General features: G+C 39.0%; 1 protein-coding gene across 1 annotated transcript; it reads left to right on the top strand.

The window, feature by feature from the left end:
• The first annotated feature begins 1,237 nt into the window (after positions 1–1,237).
• On the top strand, positions 1,238–13,942 carry ZBBX (zinc finger B-box domain containing). Its single transcript, XM_041468035.1, has 16 exons — positions 1,238–1,305; positions 1,804–1,917; positions 3,101–3,194; positions 4,279–4,324; positions 4,465–4,574; positions 6,738–6,912; positions 7,787–7,907; positions 8,404–8,537; positions 8,751–8,854; positions 9,182–9,285; positions 9,873–9,904; positions 10,318–10,595; positions 11,257–11,416; positions 11,930–12,085; positions 13,073–13,205; positions 13,867–13,942. The coding sequence occupies exons 1-16, from the start codon at positions 1,238–1,240 to the stop codon at positions 13,940–13,942; spliced, it is 1,905 nt and encodes a 634-aa protein (XP_041323969.1).
• The last annotated feature ends 3,921 nt before the right edge of the window (positions 13,943–17,863 follow it).

Genomic DNA, 17,863 nt, shown 5'->3' with positions numbered 1-17,863 from the left:
GTTTTTACTATTAAATAGCCTTTGGGCCCCTCAAATCCAGTGTGTGACCTCCTCCTGTCCAGCTGTGCTGGTCCTGCCAGCTCACATTAGCCAAGAGAAAAACTTTCTTCTGTTCAAAATTAATAAAATCTTTTATCTTGGAAAGTGATAAAGGAATAACTGTTTTGAAATGATGCTAGAATTGAGTGCTTGGGTTTTCTGACACAATAAGAAATATGTTTTGTGCACAAACCTGATGCTTTGTCAGCACTGAAATATTGCATTTTAGGTTCTGTGGTACCAGAACTTCCACGTGCCATTGAGGTGTTTGACCCCATGGGTGGAGACATTTGGGCACATTCTATCTGTATTAATGCTCAGTTTCAGGTTTACCTGTGAACAGGCAGTTTTCCATTTGGGATATTTCCAATCCTTATCATTTCCTAGGTTCTGCTCTCCCTAGGAAGCTGAGATCCACGAGCTGCAGAAGAGTTTCCAAGCACCCTGGCAGCTGTAAGTCTCTGCACTGTCAACTTTTATTTCTTTTTCCATTAGCCATTATTCCATTCTTTTTCCATTATTTCCAGCAGCAGCAGAAAATGCCCAGTTTTTCACTGAGCTGCAGTTACTCCACAAACATTCCAGCTCAGCAAGGCTCTGGATGTTCACCTTCAGTTCAAACCCCTGCTGTATGAATTTGCTTTTTGGAAGAGTATTTTATTTTACAACCTGAATTAAAAAAAAAAAAAGTATTTGAAATACCACTGAAGTCTTGAGAGAAGGGATTATCTCTGCTCTTGAGTAATTGTGTTCCTTTGTATCAATTTGTCTGTGACAGAAGGAATTTATCTTCCCAAATCAGTTGAGATGGTTTGACTTCATAGCCATTGGTACAATTTTCTCCTTCTTGGTGCTTTCTATGGGTTTGGTTCAAGAAAGCTGTGTTTTAGTTAATATTAATCTGCTTGCACATGTACTTTAGGGAATTGCCCAAATGAAACAGCCAAGGAAATCTTTTCCCTGGTATCACAAATGTAATAAAAAAGTTTTTTTCTCAGTTAAATTTAATTTTGAGTTGCTCTAGGATTTTATTGGCACTTCATACAAACAAGTTTTATGCTCCATTTCCCTCTATGAATATTTTTGGATGTGTAATGAGTTTTTACTGTTTTAATTTCAATCAAATTCCCATTTCAACAGGTTCCTGACTCTAAATCATTGAAATTCTCTTTTTTCAGGAGAAGTTATACTGGGCATCATGAATGTCAATGATTTTGTAATTCTCCCAGGCTCAAAAGCTGGAACCTCAGTGAGATTAAAAACCAAGTAAGTGCTTTCAATCTGATTGGGATTGAGATGTGTTTTCATAATTTTTAATAAGTTTTAATGCATCATTAACTAGAAGAGTGGAAGAACAAGAAGAATCATGATGTGTTTCTTTTCTAGCATTTTCCCCATGCTTTTATCCACAAGCCTTTCTTTTCTCAGGCTTTAATCTACTTCCTGATTAAGTTACAGGTTTTATAACCCTCTGTATCCACTGGATAATACAAGCATACCAAAGAAGTCAGTGGAGTGTTTATTTTAATATAATTAAACCCCAAACCTTTCTGAGTACAGGCACAGTTGTATCAGTTTTTTGTTGGAATTTGCACTTAACCTATCCCAAATTTCCCAGAGCTGTTTTCAGTCCTGCTGGGAGATAAAGGAGGAACATGGCTGTAATCACAAATTTTTCAGCTTCTGTTTTTCTGCTTTAAACTTCTTCAGGTACCTTACTGACTTCCAGGTGACTTCTAACAAATATTTAACTATTTCCTCCAGAACTGTCAAGGAATTGCAGTTGGAGAAAGCTCAATTAGAAACAGAAAACAAAGAGATGGAGAGAAGATTATTGCAGCTGCAGTCAAACATGAGCAGAGAAAAAGAAGAGAGGAGGTAAATTCAGTTTCTCTTTGGAAAGAAGGAATCCAATGAGATGCTCCCTCCACACCTCCAACTCCCCACATGGGATCTCTTGTAAAGTTTGGAATTCACAATTATATTCAGTCTCCTCTCTCCAATTTTTCTTCCCAATGTTAAACTTGCTTCCTCATGACTTTGTTAATTTGAAACTTCCATATGATATTTGATCCATTTTCCTCATTTATTCCTTCTTCTCCCTTTTTCCTCTGTCTGTCTGGATTTGTCACCTTCGTTTTCAAGCAGGGGACAGAGTAGTTTCTCCTGCACCCTTGTTTATTTCTGAAATTTCTGCTGAGGATGCTGTTGTTATTTTTGATCCCCTTTCTCATTTGTGTGGCCTCCCAGGGAGGCCTCTCCTGCGTGCTGGCAAACAGGGCCTGGAACCAAGCACAGTGTAATGAGGCAAATGCTGGGGTGAGGTTTAAATCTGAGTCACTGAATGTTGGCAAATTCCTGCAACATCTGCTTGCTTTTCCTTGAGTTTGTGCCTGCTGTGTTTGTCCCTGGGAATGCAGATGCCTTGGATTTGGATCCCTTGGTGCTGCTCAGCTGTTGGCAGCTCTGTGAGCATTGCCCTGAGCTGCTGGGGCAGAGTTTTCCAGGTGATGTGTGGCACTTTTGTCTCCATGGTATTCTGTTTTATTCTCAAGGCTTTGTACCTGCAGCCCCTGATAGGGTTGCTGTGCTGAGCTCTAAGGACAGGAGGCTCTGGCATTTACACCACTGGAATCATGGAGTGGTTTGGGCTGGAGAGGATCTGAGAGTTCCTGCCTTTTTAGCAGTGCTGGATAAAGTCCTGCAATAAACTGAGACAATGAAGGCTCACACAAAATGTACTTTTGTTTTCATTCTTCTCAAACCAACCTTTGAGAATTGATAAGAATTTTTTTTTTAAGCTTAAGAACTTGGACCAATTTAATGGTTTAAAAATAAGTACTTTCTCACACATTTGTTGTATTTGCTGCTTTTAAAGTGGACTTGAAGCAGGTTTCAATGGAGGAGAGTATTTGTGCTTTGGGAAATTGATTGTCCTATAGAGAAGAATTTTATTTTTGTGATGTTTTGTTCATATTTAACAAGCTAAAGGAAAAAAAATTGTGCTTCTCTTGCTTGCAGAAGGCCTAATTTTGAAGTTTTTTCTTGTCTTGGTCTGTAGGAAGTTAGGTGCTTATCATTGGAAATCTGGCCAGGCAGGACCAAGGACCCCCCAACCCCGAGTTGTGGCACCAAATACTGAAAACAGGAAGAAGGTAGGAAACCATATTTGCAAGTAAGACTATCTAAAGTAAAACAAGATTTAGAACTGGATTTATGCTGCAGTACAGGAAAGTTCAAATCCTGTAAAACCAAAAGGTTGAGCTCCATCTGAGTAACTGACTGACTACTCATTTTTCCATGCCAAGCTCCCTTTGAGCTGGAGGAACATCAAGTTTTGTTGGGTGATGTGTTGAGGTTTCAGCTACAATAAACAACAAATTATCCCTGCTCCTACAGACTGAGTCCTGTAAGAGTGGCACTGGTAGTGGTGGAAGTCATCAGGAGCCTGGCTTTGGCTGGCTGGTGCCCACGATGGATCTGAAATACTGAAAGGCTTTGGGTGAAACTTTGAGTGCAAATTCTCTGCCTTCCCAGATAAAACACACCACAGTTAAAGTCTTTTCTTTAACTCAGTTATATTGACTCTTGTTCTATTACACCTTTGCTCAGACCTAAAAGAAGGGATGTAAAACTTTCCTGCTAAATCTTTGAAAAATCTGTTTTCTTTTCAGTATGTACAAATGGGGTACTTATCTTCTTTTGGAAGAGTCTGTGGCAATTTTTTTTAAACTGGCAGAAAATGAGAACTCAATAAAATTGCCTTCTTGTCTGTGAGAGGAGAGGATCAGAATGAAAAGGTTTTCTTTACCCACCTCTTTCCCTTCCCCCTTCTCCAAGACAAGGAACTCAGAGCTGTTGCTGCTTCAAGGACTTGAGGTTTCAGCTGGGGTGGCTGAGGAGGTGAAAGGGGTAGAATCTTAAAAATGGCCAAATTAAAGGGTGAGTGAGGGGCAGTGAGGCTGCAGGGTGAACTCAGTTTGCAGGGGAAAACTGAGGAGCAAAAATGCTACAAATGATGCATTACTGGGATGTTTGTCCACGTGGTCCTTCCATGGTCTATGTTTCATGTCTGGGGAGGGAAACTGGTTCTGAACTTCATGGCTGTCATGAGCAATACATGAAGTTTTCTCTTTAAATGCATGCCCTATTTTCCTAAAATAATTTTCACTCTGTAAAACTTTTTATTCATTAGCATTAGAATCTTATACAGATATATGTAAATATTCTTTCCTCTAGGTTCCTCCACAAAAAGTGAAGTTACAAGTACTCAAACATGTTCAAGGTAAAGACATCTATCTTAACCAAATAAAACTTAAACTTCTGATAGATTATTGCTTTGTAGAGGTTGCTGCAATTAAACACTGAAGAAAACAGAGTGGAACACTGGCTTAGTTGAGATTTTTGTTCTTTGTTTTGTTTCAGAGCCAGTGAAAAAACCAGTTAAGCCTGAAAGAGGAAATGTTGTAGCTCATGAAAAATTGGGAGTGAAGGGGATGGCCTATCGACCACCTGAAATTAAGAGTGGGCTGCTGGTAAGTAAATGGTTAAAAATAACTTTCAAGCAACACAATATGTGTGGAATTTTTGGTGTCAGTATGTAGACACTTTTTTTCTCTCTGATAATTACTTAGTGCCCGTAAAGACAGGTTTTACAGACTGATCTCCCTGAATGCAAGGAAACAGATTAAATGGTTCTGTTGTCAGAACTGTGATCACTTCTGTAACTGGCAACAGTTAAAGAATTTATTTAAACTGTATTTTTATTAACTTGCCCAGTGTGTGGCCATGGCTGAAGGAGGCTGATCTCATCCTTAACTAAAGAGCACTTCTGTGATTAAAGTAAGATGTGTGGTTGCAGGCAAAGGGGCCAAAATTAAGTGGTCCATGAATGTTTTGTAATTTTAAATCTTTACATAAAGCCCAGGGCATGTTTTGAATTCTGACTGATTTCCAAGCTGACACCTTGTTGGCTGTGTTAGAGTGGAAATTTCTATTAGCAAGTATGAGGTGATTTCTATTTAATAAGGGTATTTTTGCCTTTTAGCAAGTAGGAAATAGGAATAATAAATAGGAAACCCAGCCTCCAAAGTGTGGTGTAGCCTCATATGTCTCGATTTTAAAGTAACTTATGTGAATTTCCAGTGAATTTTGAATAAGAAAATAACATTTTTATTCTAAAAAAATATCATCTCTCCTAGAGAGATCCCCCCGGAATACATGATGTGATTTTTTTTCTCCATTATTTTATTAAACCAGTTGGAGCTGCTCACCCTCAAAAGGAACTGATATTTTGTGTGTCTTTGTAATGCTTCTCCTTTGGGGAAAAATACGTGCGGATTTCGAATTTAAGACAACTTGCCAACAAAACCGCGGGGATTTTGCTTCCGCGCTCCCAATTTCATTAACGCTCACGGAACAAAGACCACCGCTCGCTCCCAGCAGCGCAGATCGTGCGTGTTTTGTTTTTCCAGCGGTTTTTAGGGAGCGATCCCGGCGGGCCCGGAGCGCGGGGCGGCTGCAGTGCCGCGGATCGCCGCCCGAGGGCGCTGCGCCCCCGCGGGACGCTCCAGCCCCGCGCATCCCGGAGCGCTCCCGCATCCCGGGGATCCCCGGCTGGCAGGGGCTGAGCCGGAGGAATAATGGGGCTGGAAATCCGTGCTGATGGGGGGAATTGAACTGCGAGTCGCTGGAGTTGTTCCCTGCTGATTCTTCTTCACACAGTGAACTATGCGCTGTGCTCACCCCGCGCTGCAGTAAGAGGGTTGGGGAATGCCCTGGACGTGCAGACACTGACACCTTTAACAACCACCATTTATTGCTTTTGCAAGTCACAAGTGCCACTGGATGTACAACCAGTCCCTGGATCCGTTAAAGCATAGGGCAGGTAGACAGAAGGGGTTGGGAAAACACCCTGAGTGTGTAGGGGCTGCTGATGTTTGACTCTCACCTTTACTGCTGACGTTCCTCACTTGGAGAATGTGTAGACAAAGGATCTTTCCCATAAATACTTAAATTATTTAATGGTTTTGCTTGATAGTCGTCCAAGAGTAATGATAATGAAAGCCTTCCACAGTAAGTTTCTTTGTTCTAATACAAGTTGTGAAATCACTCAAGTCCCAGTGTAGGACTGTTTTTCTCCTTTTGTAGCTGTTTTCAATCAAGTTTATCAATTACAGTTTGGATTTCCCTGGACTGCTGTATTAATGGCTATCCCAGTTAGCCCATTAAATGACCATTTTCCTCTTGCTGACCTCTCCAGATGTGCCCCTCTCCACTGGGAAGCTTCAATAAGCAGCTCTTCATTAGTAAAGCACATAGCTCATAAATTCCTTTAAATATGACATGCTGCATTAAATGCCTCATTTAATCCCCTTGTACATGGGATGTGGTGTCCATGGCTTTATATCCAAAACATGGAATGTGGGTGTCCATGGCCACTGCTCTCTGTTACCAGAAACCTGTAAAAGTAGAGGTTTTGTGTGTCTGGTAATAAAAACTTCTTTGTCTGTCTTATTTAGTTCTTGACAGATCTTTGCAGTTAATTGTGAACAAGATCACATAAAATGGGAGTGATCTTGATTACCAGGTAGCTCAGCTGAGCCCAGAAAAATGAGTGCTGCAATTCCACAGCTGACACTGAAAATGTTGCTGCTCCTCAGAAATGCTTTATCAGTAATGTTGTGGAACTGATTTAGGAACCAGCCTCAACATCAGCCTGTGCTAGCCCTGGAAAGCAGGACAAAGGATTGCTGCTGAGTGGTGCCTTTGATGAGAAGGCATCTGCAAAGTCTTTTCAAGAAGCTTTGCTTCAGTGGAGAAAAGGTGAAAGTGACCCTGGAAGAGATCCATGTGCCAGTGAGGTCCCGTCAGGTATGGTTTGTTCTGTTTTATGACTTTTTAAATACAATAGGAGCCTTTTGGGGGGAGTTAGATTTTAGATTAATGATTATTTAGATTAATACGATGTGAAGCTAAGAAAACCCATTTTACTCTTTCTCAGTGTGCCTTTATTAATAATAATCATCTCTGAAGGTTTTTTTAATGCTATGCAGAGTGTTTAGCTCAGTTTTTTAATGATCTCTGGCAGTGGCCAGGATGTCCAGCCCATGTCCCTGAACCTTGCCATGGCTTTGTGTCTCACGTGGCACTTCAGCATGAGCTGCAAAGCTCCAACAGAAAACCAGTTTTAAACTGAGGCAAGGAACGTGCAGGGCTCAGGATTTTGTGTGTTCTATCCAAGTACATTTTCTGCTTGCCTTCCACAGGCTCTTAATATTTCTTTGTCCCAATGAAAAGCTGCAATCAGCTGAAGTATGCATGGAAAAATATGGAAAATTCCTCTGGTCTGATTGGATTTGTGCAAATCCAATCTGTGTCTTGTTCCTCTAGTCCATGGATGGTGGTTTTTCTCTGTGGCTTTTTTGTACAAAATCGTACTAAACTGATTTTTTTTCCTTTTTTTCTTCTTTTCTGTGAGATTTTGATCTGTGGAGTCATGGATTTCCACCCCCCCACTCTTTCTATGGTTCCAGTGTGTAATCTGTAATAAATGAATTTTTATGGCTGCTCCCATTACTGCTGGTGTTCTGTAAATATAATAATGCTGGCAGTTTAAATTTTGGAATTATGCAAAGACTGAACTAAGCACAGACCCAAATGTGATGTCCATTCAAGAATAATGTAGGTAAAGAGCCCATTTATAAGCCTGAACAGCTGTATAATTTTTTAACCATAATTTTGACAGAAGCTGTGGGGAATTGTGAGGTACAGACTAATGTTAGTGCTCTGAAGGAACCCATCCATGTGGAATTCCAGAAGGATGGCCTGAGCTACATGGAGAAGCTCCTGCTGAAGAAATACAGAAGGTATTATTGAATTTGCTGCCCCTAATGAAAGAATTCAGAAATACTGAATAAGCAAAAATCCTGATGAAACTTTTAAAATATTAGATATATTAGCAAGAGTCAAGGGCAGTGTGAACACAGGGCTTTATTTTAATAAAATAATGATTTTAACCAGACTTGATCACTTCATAGTTCAGAATTTCTGCAGAGGGAGTATTTGGAGGGATTCTCTTTGCTATCAGTTGATTGTAGAATTCAAAGACTGGTAATGATATTTAGTTACTTGATTTTGGGGCATTTGCTACAGGGATTTATAGAAAAAAGGAGTCTTCAGGATTCTTTTGTGGGCATTACATAGCTGTTGTATGAGCTCTTGAGAAGCAAAGTCACCTCAATGAAGTTAGGAGGAGTTAATGCTGCTGCAATAAATGGGCTGGTAGGGTTTTTCCTTTTTTTTGTGATATATTTTAAAATGACTTTTTAAGATTGATTTTTTTTTTTTTTTTTCCTGTTTCAGAACTCCAGTTGATCAGTTTTTTGCAAGTTGCATGAAGGATTCAGGGCCTGTGCAAGCCCTGAGTGTCCAACAGGCTGGGGCTGGAGGAGGGGGACAAGGAGATGATGATGATGATGACATTGAGGAGTTAACAGGTGTAACAGATTTCTTTTTATTCAGTCTAAAATACCTTTTCCTTGAGATTTTTGTATGATTGTTGAGCATTTCCACTCTTAACCCGTTTGGTAAAAGCAGCAATAATAAAAGGAGAAATTTGTGGGTTTTCCATAATGAATAAAAATGTTACATTTTTTAGTGTGTTTTGAACAGGAAAAACTGAAGTGCATGAAATTATTTGTATTTCACAGATGAAGAGGTGAAGAAATACTGGGCATCTATTTATAGAGCTGAAGAATCCAACACTGTTTCTGAAAATGCAGAGTCCTCTTTGAAAATTGAGTTCCTTGATGATGTGAGTACTGATAAAAGACTTGATGAGTCTCAACAATGAACTGATTTGTTCAAGTTTAAATCTGTTAAATGTTTAAAGTAGCAACAGTTAAATAACTTCCAATAAGGAAGAATACTGGTGCATTGTTTGTTTTCCATACAAATGTGGAAAACTGATCATTCCAAAAGTTTCCTGTACTTTTTTTCTGTTGCATTTAGGGATCTGCATTATATGGGATTATACACAAATAAATCTGGCAGTTTTCAGCACTCCTAAATTTTTTGCTTTATTTTTAAATTTTTAATTTGTTGCTGAGTGTGGTTCTCTTTATTTTTGTTCTTTATTCAGTCTCAGAGCGAGGACTCTGAAGAGTCTTCAGACTCTACACTGGAGGAAACTGGAGATGTGGGGATGAATAAGCAAGGAAAAACTGACCCACTGGAGTTTGGAAGGTATCAGAAATGCAGAGATTGTGGGAGAGGAAAGCAAATAATCCCAAATTTGTGCTAGTTCCTAAGAAATGGGGGCTTTTCTTTGCAGGCAGTTAGATTTGAGTTATTATGTGTACAGTGTTTCAAAGCCATTAAGGAATATTAATTGCTTGTAACTAGAGAGGCATCACTTTGAAATCCTAACCCATATGGGTAAGAGGCATTTCTTTGCACTTGCCTGTCCTGAGTTTTAGTGAAATTCTCTTTTCTGAGCTCTTAGCAGTAGCAGAAACTCACATACAGATTTTACCATTGATCAGTGCTGTGCAAATTGAAGATACTCTTACTTAACCTTGTAATTCCAGACAAAAACAATAACTGATACCTCTGCAATTCTTCTGATCTCCCAACATTTATTGGATTAACTGTGACCTGGTTTGCTTTTTGTATCCTTCTAGTCTTTTCCCCTCTATCAAAGCTCAGCATTTGCAGACCAGAACAGCACAGAACCAGCCCCTTAAAAGAAGAGTGGGTATGATGGGAAAATCTTCTTTCCATTTAACTTCCTCAGCTGAAATGTAATAGTTTTTACTTTTTCCTCTCAACAGAAATCCTGTTTCTCCTAAAGAAATTTTTCAAGGTAAACGTGAAAAGTTGTTAAGTTCTTTGTTGAAAATACGTAAATGTGTTCAGTTTGTCATTCCCATATAGGATGGAGTAGTCAGTGGGCTGAAAAATAAAGGTCCTTAAATTATGTCCCATTCTCTGGGCTATCACAATTTGCTTTGATTACAGTTTCATGGGCTGTGTGAGCACTATGATAAATACCTATAAGAAAGAAAACCAACTTACAGAATCATTCACAGCCTGATAAGATGGATTTCAAACCTTGGGATGCTTTTAAGGAAATTTTATTAAATTTCCACAATTGCCTTTAGCTTTAGTGAAGATTTTGTATTTTAAGTTCATGAAGAAAACATAGTTGACTTGCAGGTTATAATTAATATTCATTACAAGTATTGCTATTTTCATGATTTTGTTGTACTCCTGTAGAAAAACTGATTGTCTGCAGTGGTCTTGAAATAAATGCAGTGCAGGAGGAGAGCATTGAACCAAAGGCTGGGAGAAGATCACTGAGCTCCTGTGAAATTCCTGGGGAGATCTCTGACCCCACTGAAGAAGTGAGCAAAGATCTCATTGGGGCTGAACTGGAGAGCAGCAGAGATCTCCTGGAGGCAGAACTGCAGGAGAGCAGGAGAGAGCCACAAGAACTGGGCAGGGTCAGCAACAGCCAGAGCGTGGTCTCGCCTGTAACTACAAAATCTTCAGCAGTAAGTTATGGTGTCTTTAATTGCTCAATAGATTAGGGGTGTTGCTTTATCTGCTTTAGGTTTAGAGGATTGTCACTCTCTGCTGTATTTGATATGTAAGGGATGAAAGGCTCCATGTTGTGGTGCCAATTTTCTGTTAATGTTCAAAAAAAAGGGAAAAGAGAACAAACTAACAAACTCTGTCTCAGACATAAAAGCTGTTGGAGAAGCAGATCTTCTCATGTTTATGTTAACAATACTTCACCTCTTGTCTGACTGACCAAAAAAGGGTGCCTTGTCTTATCTAAGAAATTATTCAGAGCCTCATTTGCTGAAAATAAAATCAAAGCAAAAAAATGATAGAAAAGGTTGGGACATGGATTTGGAGTCATTGGTCAACAGTGATCACCTTCCTTTATGGACCCAAAAGTGAACACAAAGAAAACTTGCTTTTCATGTCCCTAGTGAAAGAACAGACTCAAGCTCTCACAACATGAGAAGTTTTTAGGATTTTAAAGCACATCTTGAGCAAAAACATCATCCTCATGAATATCTATTACAGCTGGCTGTCAAAATCAGTCTGAGTTCTATGAAAGGAGCATTTTATTAATCTGAACTTGCAGGGGCAATTATAAACATTGCTGCTTCCTGTCCTGTTTGTAATTTCTCTGTTTTATTCAAGTTGCAGGATGTAGCCAAAAGACAGAAATGTGGTTCTGCATCATATCAGGGACTTGAAGGTTTCTTTGTTGTAGGTGCAAACCCTAAACAAGAAAAGCTGGAGGCACCTTCTTCCCTGGCTGCTGCCTCCAGCCCTAGGGACAGGAAAATCCCTTTTCCAGGTACTGTTGTGCGAATAAGTCCTCAAAAATATACACACTTATAATTTTTTTTCAGTTGCCTTCCATCCAGCTTGCTTTAGGAGTCACTTCAGGGTGACAGTCATGCCACACGTGGTGCTGGGCAAGGATAAAATAAACTCCCTACTCTGAGGCAATCTAGTGCCATAAATTTAATCTTTATAATGATGATTAAAGTGTATATGGTTATATATATTATAGTATGTATTATGTATAATATATAAATATATATTACAATAGAAGTGGAATTCTTTATATTAGTATATCCCCTGACAATAGAGTTCCATGAGGTTCCTATTGCTTTTGATGGTGTATATGAAACAACAAGTGAGCATCATTAATCTGATTAAATATATCACTTGAAATCAGGCTTATATATCTGTAAAAAATTTGTTGCCTGGCTTCTTTAATTCACACATTAAATGCAGCAAAAATAGGACAAGCATATTAACACAAAACCTGCAGATAATTTCCTCTAATAATGTTGGATTTCAGGAGATGAGCAGTGGGTTTCTGAGAGGAGCCTAAGTGAATATGCTGATGACTCTGTAGTTCAAGGTGTCTTGGAAAGTCAGCTGAACAAGGCTGCAAATGCTTTCCAGGCTCAAAATCAACTTTCTCATCTGATGGCAGCATGGATGCCATGGCCAGGTAGGGACAGCCACAGTTCTGAGCTCCTAATTAGGTTAATTTTAATTGTGTAAGATGGAGACACTCTGTTGAATTTGTAATTTCTATATCTTCATTTGTATTTTGGGGGGTTTTGTTTTGTTGACTTTTTTTAATAGGCTTTTTATTTTAGTTGTTTCTTTGTGTATTTGTATTTTAGTGTTTTTTTTTAAATTGGCTTTGAAGTTAAAAATTACCTCTTTTCAGCTATCACCAAGAATTCTTTTTATTTAGCTTACTTTCTGCTTCTGCTGCTGCCCTTTTACTCCCCTCTTAGCTTGAATATTTAGAGAATAAACCCTCTAGAAGAAGTTTCTGTATTTGTGTGTGTTGGTAGTCTCTGGTACAATTTGGGAGTAATCTAATAAAGGATTTCTTCTGCTACAGAAGCAAGTGTGATTATATGAACTCTAAGAAACAGGGACACAAGTAATAACTATCTGCACTTTTGTGTCACCTTTCTCAATTTCAACTGTCTCCATCCCAAGAAATGTAGCTCTACATTATTTCTCACGTCATGAGCAACCAGGTTGACATTTTAATTTAAATAATGCTGTGTGCAGAAATCGAAGCTGTCAGTTTTGAATCCCAGGAAAATATTGGAAAGGGTCTATATTTTATTCATGTTAGTTTAAATTAAAAAAAAAAAAAACACCAAACTTCAGAGCTTTCTGCAATCATTCAGTGTCTCCCCTCACATAAAATTTGTGGCATTGTGCAGAATACTTAAATCATGTATTTCTTTTCTGAAAGCTACTTCTGAAGTATGAGGTGGTGAATTTATAGGTGTTAATAAAGAAGTTACAAATATATTGGAAACTACAATCTTAATTTTAGTGATATTTTTCATTAGCTAAAGTTGGTTTGAGGCTTTTAATGGCAAGTTTTTGTCAATATTTTGAATTTTTTTCAAGCTGATAGTGGAGATACTGCATCTTTTTGTTCATGTTTGCTCCTAAGACATTTCAGGCCGTGAAAGTAACTCCAACTTAGCTTGTGAAGATGGAACCTCCTCCAGCAGAGCCATGGAGAAGATCTCTGAAAATGCAGATTTGCAGAACACCCTGGATCTGAAACACCACGACACATTTGATATTTTTGGGTAAGTTCAACTTGCTGGCTGTGTTTTTATGACATTTTAGATTATTCAAGATGCCAACCATGTCAGAACTGAAATAAAAACATCCCAAACTCTCTAATTGTGCATTACCTGCTAATTACAAAAGTCAGCATGACCTGTGTGCTGTCTTGGTGTTCTAAGCCCCTTCTCAGGCAGCTCAGAGTCAGAACTGAGGGATGTATTTTGTTGTTTAGACCCCAAATGATAAATTTGGGGATTGTGGGGTTTTCAATGCATTAGCACTGAGATTTATGAGGTGAATCTCTTAAAATCTTCTGTATTATTGGGTTGTGACTCACCATCTCTTGGTTATTTTGCCTTAGACACTGAGGAGATGACTGGAAAAAAGGAAGTTCCTGAAGTTCTGTGTCTCACTGTTTTTTTACTGGGATCTTTTAACCAGCAGGAGTCAGAGGAGCACTGAAGGAACTCCATGCTGTGTGATTAGAGCTGATTCACAGATTTGTGACAAAAAATTGAGGGAAAAGCTGAATTAGAGTAGCTTTTACTGCCAGCATCTCCAGTATAAGCTTTTTTTTTGTGCCTTTTAGTTCAACACATGTGCACATATGTCAGCAAGGCTTAAAGCAGAGAATTGGGGAATTGCAGGCACTGGAAATCACTGGGGTGTGTTTCTTTCAAGGGACTGGGAGGAAAGCCAAATGGATGCTGAGGAAGCAATTCTGGAGGACAAACAGCAGGTTCTGGCATTGCAGTGAACATGGAAAACTCAGTTCAGTCTCCACCTTTGTATGGTTTGGAGCCAAGAAGATCAAGAGGTGTTTTAAGTTCTGCTCAAGACATCATTTACTAAGGAATATTCTGTAAAGTTGTCATTAAAACTTCTTTAAAATACCTTGATTTGGCTTTTTAAAAATTCTTACTATGAAGAAATAACAGAATAAAAGAACTTCTCTTGTGCTGTATTTTTAGGATAGTTTTATTCGTTATTTTTAATTCAATGTAAGTTTTCTTGTCTGCAGGTGCAATTTTGTGTCTCCAAATGTGGTTTTATGTGGCCAAGCTGGGAGGTGGCACACCAGGGGTATTAATGGCATGAACTGGGGTCTCTGTATGATCAGGTTTGTGGTGAGAAGCACAGGAAGAGTCTCTAAAGTCAAGTACATTTTGTCAGATGTTTTAGAAGGGACTGCACCTTGCAGAATAGAATTTAACAGCTTTCCACTGTACATTTAACTTCTCCTTCCACACTCCTAACTCCAGCAGCAAACCTCTGCTCAGAATCAATTGGAGTGAATTCCCTTCCTTTCCCTGCTCCAAAATTCCAGTTCAGAGGGATCTGTATCCAGGGAAATCCAGCTGTGCTGCAAGTTACTGCCTTACAGACCTTTGATAATTAAAAGAACAAAGAGGAAATGCAGTTCAAATCATCCTGGGTGGCTTGAATTTTAACAAACAGCCCCAGCTGTCCTTTTGAACTTGCTGTATTTGTGTTGTATAAAAAGCTTTTTACTTCCTCCTCCCCAGAAAGTGTAAGGTTTAATGCAATTAATATAATTTCTGTAAAAGGTCATTTGGCCAAGGTGGTGCTTTGATGTAAAGAGGGTTTGGGGACTTTTTGCTCTCTTGTTGAGGAGATGCTTAATTGTAATTGAGTGGCTTTGAAATTGCCTAAATGGTATCTTTTGCTAACATCTTTAGGATTCTCAGACACAGCAGCTTGCTTAGCTTGAAAGTCCTCTTTCCCTTCATGTGCCTGACTCTTTCATCCTTTTGTTTCCTTCACTGTGGTTTTTAAGGAAAACTTCCCCCTTCTCCCCTAGTTTTGAAAATAAAGGTGTATCAAAAGCAGTGACAAAGATTTGTCTTTTTGTGTTGGGAAATTTTGAAAGTGGGATTACTTAGAAGCGTTTGTCTGACAATTGTTCTTAAGTGTTTATGGGTGAACTGCCTGGCAGGGCTCTAAAATTCATGGAAATTGTTATCCTCAGAAACTTTCCCTTAGGAAGAGAAGCCTTAAATTCTGCTGTTCTGTGTTCAGAGGTGGCAGGTGCCCTTCACTAATGGATCAGTGGAAACATTCCAGTCTCTGATTTGGTTTCTGGCAGTTAAACCCACTCTGGTTTGGATTCTCCCCACGCCCCAGGACTCTGCTGTGTTATCTGCCCCCCCAGCAGCTCTGCACTAATATCAGACAACACTGTAATCTTTGCAATTTCTTTTACAGGTAAAAGTACTTCAGCCACCCTAATTCATACAAACTAGAGGCATCAGGCTGAACAGACCATTGATTTGATTTCCTGCCTCATTTCTTGTCTTTAAGGTGAGGGCATATTTTCCACCTCAGTTTTCTTTATAGAGTTTACCATATATTGATGTTTTATTACAGCAGTTCTTTGTCAGAAATTGGGAGAATAAAATCACAAAGCAGGAGTTCTACTTTGGAGATGGAGGCCAGTGCTTTTCTCTCATCAATGTAACCTTTCTTTTCAGTTACTCTTCCAAATATTCCTATTACACTCATTCCACTGGCACAGACAGCCTGACTGCTTCCATGCTGTTCCCAACCTTTTTTAACAGGAAAACGGATGAAGCAGCTGCTGCTGCAGTGTGTGCCTCGAGCCCTCAGCAGGCAGGGTAATCCTTTAAATTTGGGCTTGTTGGAGATAACCAGAAAGTCACTGAGTGCTTTCAACATCTGATTTTCAAAGTTTTCCCTTACCATCCCTTTTGTTTGAAAAAAAAAAAAAAAAAAAGCTTCTGATAACACCTGCAACAAAATTTCGGTTGAAAATAAGCTCCCTTCAATGTACTGGTGATGTCTGTTTAGGCAGTGGTGATTTTAATATATCAGTTTTGTCTTCCTGATTTAAAACATTTGAAGATGTTTTGTGTTGTTTTTTTCCCCCCTCTGTTTTAGTTATAGTGGTGGAACTGATATCCTAAACAGATGACCAAAAAGAGCACCTGTAATACATTTGCTGCTAACAGACTAAATTTTATGTTGGAAGGTTGAAAGCTGTTTATTATTATGAGTGTGGTTTAATGTAATTCTCTGCATGATCTTTAAGGTCCTTTCCAACCCAAGCTATTCTATAATTCCTTGATATCAATACAATCTACAAATGATGTTATTTTTTTCTTTTTTTAGGTTTTCATTTTATTTGTACCTGTGCCTGTTGTAGGGATGCTTGATCCATACCCGAGTGTCGAGGGATTTGCACAGAAGAATCATCATTCCAGTCCATTTAGAGAGAGAAAAGGAGGAGGGAGAAAATGAAAGATCAGTTTAGTTTTTGGAGCTTCTGGGGTGAGTTTGTCTTTTTGTGTACGTTGACTTTTGGTAACATGAATGTATAAAACATAAATCCTGGGAAATGACTTGGCCATCAGTTTGGGTTTTGAGAGAGGACATCACATTCATTATATATGAAAGTATTTTAGGATTCCTGGTGAGGAGCCTGGCAGACTCCACCTGCTTGTCTCTGACTTGTTGTATGTGGCCATTTTCTGCTCTCTTTGTGATGTACAGCACTGTAAAGGGGAATAACACAAATGCCACAGGATTCTAAATGCTGGAATTCCCAAACTCCTATTCCCCTTGTCTTCATCAAGTGCCTTTCAGGGAAGGTCAGAGGGGCTGGTGAATGATCAGCCTGACATTGCCCAGGGGCTGTGATGTGTTGTGATGCCACATCCTGACCCACATCTATGTGCTTGCTTCTCATCAACCAATCAAATTCCCATTAATGAGCTCATTTACAGTGTAAAATGAATGTTTCTTGTGCTCAAAATCCAGACCAACTTACTAGGGAGTCCTTGAAATATTTTAACTGGCTGCTGTTTTTCTGGCTGCCGCTTACTAGGGAGACTAGGGAGTCCTTGAAATATTTTAACTGGCTGCTGTTTTTCTGGCTGCCAGACTTTATTTTGATGTAGAAATACTCCTCCAAGTAGTCAGAGAAACCCCACCAAGTGTTTCTCAGCTGGCTGTGCACATGGGGATGGCAAAGACTGGACAGTGAAAATTGAGGTTTTCCTGTTGATGTTTCTTTTCAACCAGCAAGGGATGAATTCCACTGAAAACACTGTGAAGGTCTCTGCTCCCTGCTCCAGAGCAGAGCTCTGTTTTACCCTTTGGTTTTACCCTTTAATAGACTTTAAGATGCTGTCATTTGCTGCATGTCATTTGTAAAAATTAAGAGTTGTTCTTTCCTCCATCATAATATAGCTTACATGCATCTCATTTAATTATCAGGAACACATAAACCCAATTAGTTTTAATTTATCCAGACCATTTGCATCAGAGACAAATACATCTGTCTTTTTCATTTCAAAAATGAATCCTGCAAATTGCAAGCCATCAACACAAGGGCATTTCTAAATTATTTTGGTCAAGAGAACTGTTCCGTGACTTTCTAGTTAATTAGGATTAATTAGGTTGTTTAATATGCTTAGGCTTTTGGTAAGGGATGGAAACATAATAATCTATTTTATGTTAATAATGCAGATCAGTTAACAAGCCCAAGGAATGGAAGCCTCCAAAACCAAAACTGATTTTCCATATATTGTGGGATGTAAAGACTCTCAAAGAAAAACTGTGATTTATTTCAGTAAAACTGAGGGATTTCAAATGCTGATTTCCAAAGGAACTACAACAGAGGGATTAAGGAACAAAT

This window comes from Pyrgilauda ruficollis, unplaced genomic scaffold (genome assembly GCF_017590135.1).
Source record: "Pyrgilauda ruficollis isolate IOZ18807 unplaced genomic scaffold, ASM1759013v1 scaffold21, whole genome shotgun sequence".
Classification (NCBI taxonomy): domain Eukaryota; kingdom Metazoa; phylum Chordata; class Aves; order Passeriformes; family Passeridae; genus Pyrgilauda; species Pyrgilauda ruficollis.
This window is presented reverse-complemented; position numbering and strand designations above follow the sequence as displayed.

Bases quoted from the DNA above. Each gene is read 5' to 3' on its own strand.
- ZBBX (XM_041468035.1), top strand. From the start codon at position 1,238: ATGAATGTCAATGATTTTGTAATTCTCCCAGGCTCAAAAGCTGGAACC. The intron at 3,195-4,278 runs GTAGGAAACCAT...TCTTTCCTCTAG, and splicing joins ATACTGAAAACAGGAAGAAG to GTTCCTCCACAAAAAGTGAA. The intron at 9,286-9,872 runs GTATCAGAAATG...TCCTCTCAACAG, and splicing joins GACCCACTGGAGTTTGGAAG to AAATCCTGTTTCTCCTAAAG.